The sequence below is a fragment of the Pollicipes pollicipes genome, unplaced genomic scaffold, assembly GCF_011947565.3.
Source record: "Pollicipes pollicipes isolate AB1234 unplaced genomic scaffold, Ppol_2.1 Scaffold_4881;HRSCAF=5763_pilon_pilon_pilon, whole genome shotgun sequence".
NCBI classification, from domain to species: domain Eukaryota; kingdom Metazoa; phylum Arthropoda; class Thecostraca; order Pollicipedomorpha; family Pollicipedidae; genus Pollicipes; species Pollicipes pollicipes.
In genome coordinates this window covers 39532916-39535504 of record NW_023596576.1, presented here as the reverse complement: position 1 = coordinate 39535504, position 2589 = coordinate 39532916, and the positions used below count along the sequence as shown (strand labels likewise).

The following is a 2589-nucleotide window of genomic DNA, read 5'->3' as shown; positions in this document are numbered from 1 at the left end:
CGAAGACTATCTGCTGAAAACTTCTGTAGCTAGACTTTCTCTGACTTCTCCGCCCAAAAAGTTTCTGTCCATTCTAAAATGATATCAGAAACCCCCTGATGACATCGTATATTATGAGCAAACAGGTGCTAAATCTGCTTTCCGCAGTGCCCAACTCGCGATCAGCTGCCGACTTTATGCAATGCTCAAAAATGGGGAAATCGTCCAGACGACCTTCTTCAATTTTCAGGGCACACAAATCATCCACGACTGTGCGTTGTACATTTGTACATATGTTGTCTTATGTATTGAATACACGTTTGACTTTCACTGATATGTCTTCCCGTTGACGCTGGCAAGGAGTGACAAAATATCCTGCATTCCTTCGCCATCATGCGCGTGCGCACGGGGCGCCGGGCAATGCCCACCCAGGGCAGCCTTTACCAGTGTCGCGGAATTCGGTGTGCGCTTGCTTCGGTAAGCCCTCCATACGACGGCTGACGACCTCTAGACGCTGTTGAGGTCGTCTGCTCAGCAGACCCAGGCAATTTCTGACGAGGGCAGCATCTTAGCGGATGCTACTGCTTGGGGTTAAGCCTGATGAGTAAACGTTCAAATGAGTTGGGCTAATCTCTACCGGCCGGGAAGCAGAACGGGGCGCGGAATCTCAAGAGTTAGGCCACAACTTATCCTCGTTAGCAGCCGCGTGGGGGACGCGCCCCAGATAGCCATGACCTGGTCAGGGGCGATGTTCCCATGGCCTGGCCAGGGGTGGTGGTTATGGAGTCCTGGGAGCAACTGTGAAGTCCCAGCATGGCTGACAGGCCGTTGAGCCCTGGGCACCGAATCCTCGCCAGCGTCAGAGCAGATGTGTCGCTGGGCGGTAGCGTGTGATGGGTGTGCAGTGAAGCTGCCCACGGTCTGTCCAATGAGCAGCCCTTAGTTACGCCGAGAGGCTGGCCACTGTCCGTTGAGTCAGCAGAGGGCACGGCGAAGCGACAGGCACCGGCTGACACGGACGCCGGACGGGCGTGTCCGACAGTCCGGCCTCCCACATTCCGCGCTGAGGCGGGGTGCGCCGCTAGGAGGGGATGGGGGAGGGGGAGGGGTTGCGCCGCTGAGTCAGGGGAGGCTGGGTGCGCGGGCTGCCACGGCCCCGGCCAGGCGTGGCCGCCGCCTCGGCTGGCTAGGCCCCGCCGCTGAAGCCGACGAAAGTGAAAGTGCCGGGTCCGAAACCTCCACGGTCAAATCGGCATTAGAGCGGTCGATGTCCGCACTCCTCCGTCGGGCAGCGGCCGGTCACGTGCGCCATCCGTTTGGGAAAGGTGTGTCCATCTCGCTGTCGGGTGTTGCGTGATATGTTGATCAAGTAAAAAGGCTTCCACTTGATATACCCCATAAATAGCCCATGCACTACAACGACTGCAGGGGGATTATCAGCCCAAAGAAGGCCGAAATCATAAAAACTCCGTGTACTGGGACAAGACGTAGCCGATTATCTTACGCGCTTGATGTGATTAGCACGTCTTTGTTCCTATGGCGAGAGGAAGGCGAACATTTGTTGCTACGTCTAAGCTACTTTAATTTATTTTTCGGTGGGTGAGGTCATATACAAACAAATAAAGTGACATCTGAGTCTGGCATTCATACTTGAGTGCTATTTCAGGATCTTAGCTATCGCGTGACTAATTTGTTGCCAAAACATGTAAGAACAGCCCATATAAGTGCATAAAACCGGAGGCCCTCAACGTTTCAGATCATGGTACTGAGCTTTGGGGAACCGGGAGGATCACGCGATAAAAGTGGGGGGGGGGGGTGGGTGTGGGGGTGGGGAGGGGAGCCAGGCATGCAATACAATGCAACGCTCGGTTTCGGCCTCCGGAAGCCGTCTAATTTCTCCATCGCCTGCATCCAGCCACAGTGAGACAATGGTGACTCGTGACTGCACGGGCTGGAGGCGTGCACTCAGCGAAAACTTCCTGGGTCGTCTGGCACAAGGCTGTCCGTGTCCTTCCCAGAAAATTTCATAGAGCAGCAGTAGCGCAGGTGTGCCATGATTTTATCGCACCTTATAAGCACTCAAGCGGAAATAACTACACTTTCGACTTTCTGCAGGTCGCTCCATTAATCAAAGGATTAAAATAGTGTCTTTTGCCCCTGGCTTACGCGGTGTAATTGGAAAACGCGCAGGAAGCAGTTTCCGTACAAAAAGCCGGATAAGAGCCCCGCATGGTGCGTCGGTGCAGGCCGTGGGTGCCGCGGCCGGCGGGTGCCCGGCGGCGTGTCGCTCGACGCGCGAGTGGCGGTCGCCCTGTGCACTGCAGCGGCGTCCGTCTGGCCGCTTGCGTGCGCAACGGAGCGCGGCGAACCGCGTCCGCTGACAATGCGGAAGTGGCGGCGACTCAAGTGGCATGGCCGCCCCAGCCGTCAGCCTCGCAGCTCGCTTTACTTGGCATTCACGGCCTGCAGCGGAGTGCGTCAGCGTCCGCAGGGCCGCCACGTCAGCGCCCGCCAGCGTCCACGGGGCCACCGCGGCACCATGGGCACCGATGGCCAACGGCAGCACGAGGCACAGAGCAATGGGACATTTGTGAGGGAAAGATAATGGCT

General features: G+C 57.0%; 1 protein-coding gene across 1 annotated transcript in view; it reads left to right on the top strand.

The window, feature by feature from the left end:
- The window catches only part of LOC119100362 (larval cuticle protein III/IV), a 17833-nt gene extending 16960 nt beyond the window's left edge, over positions 1 to 873 (top strand). Inside the window, exon 3 of the mRNA XM_037223464.1 lies at positions 837 to 873. Within this exon, the coding sequence (XP_037079359.1) occupies positions 837 to 873 (37 nt within the window). The remainder of the gene's footprint in view (positions 1 to 836) is intronic.
- Positions 874 to 2589: the final 1716 nt, after the last annotated feature.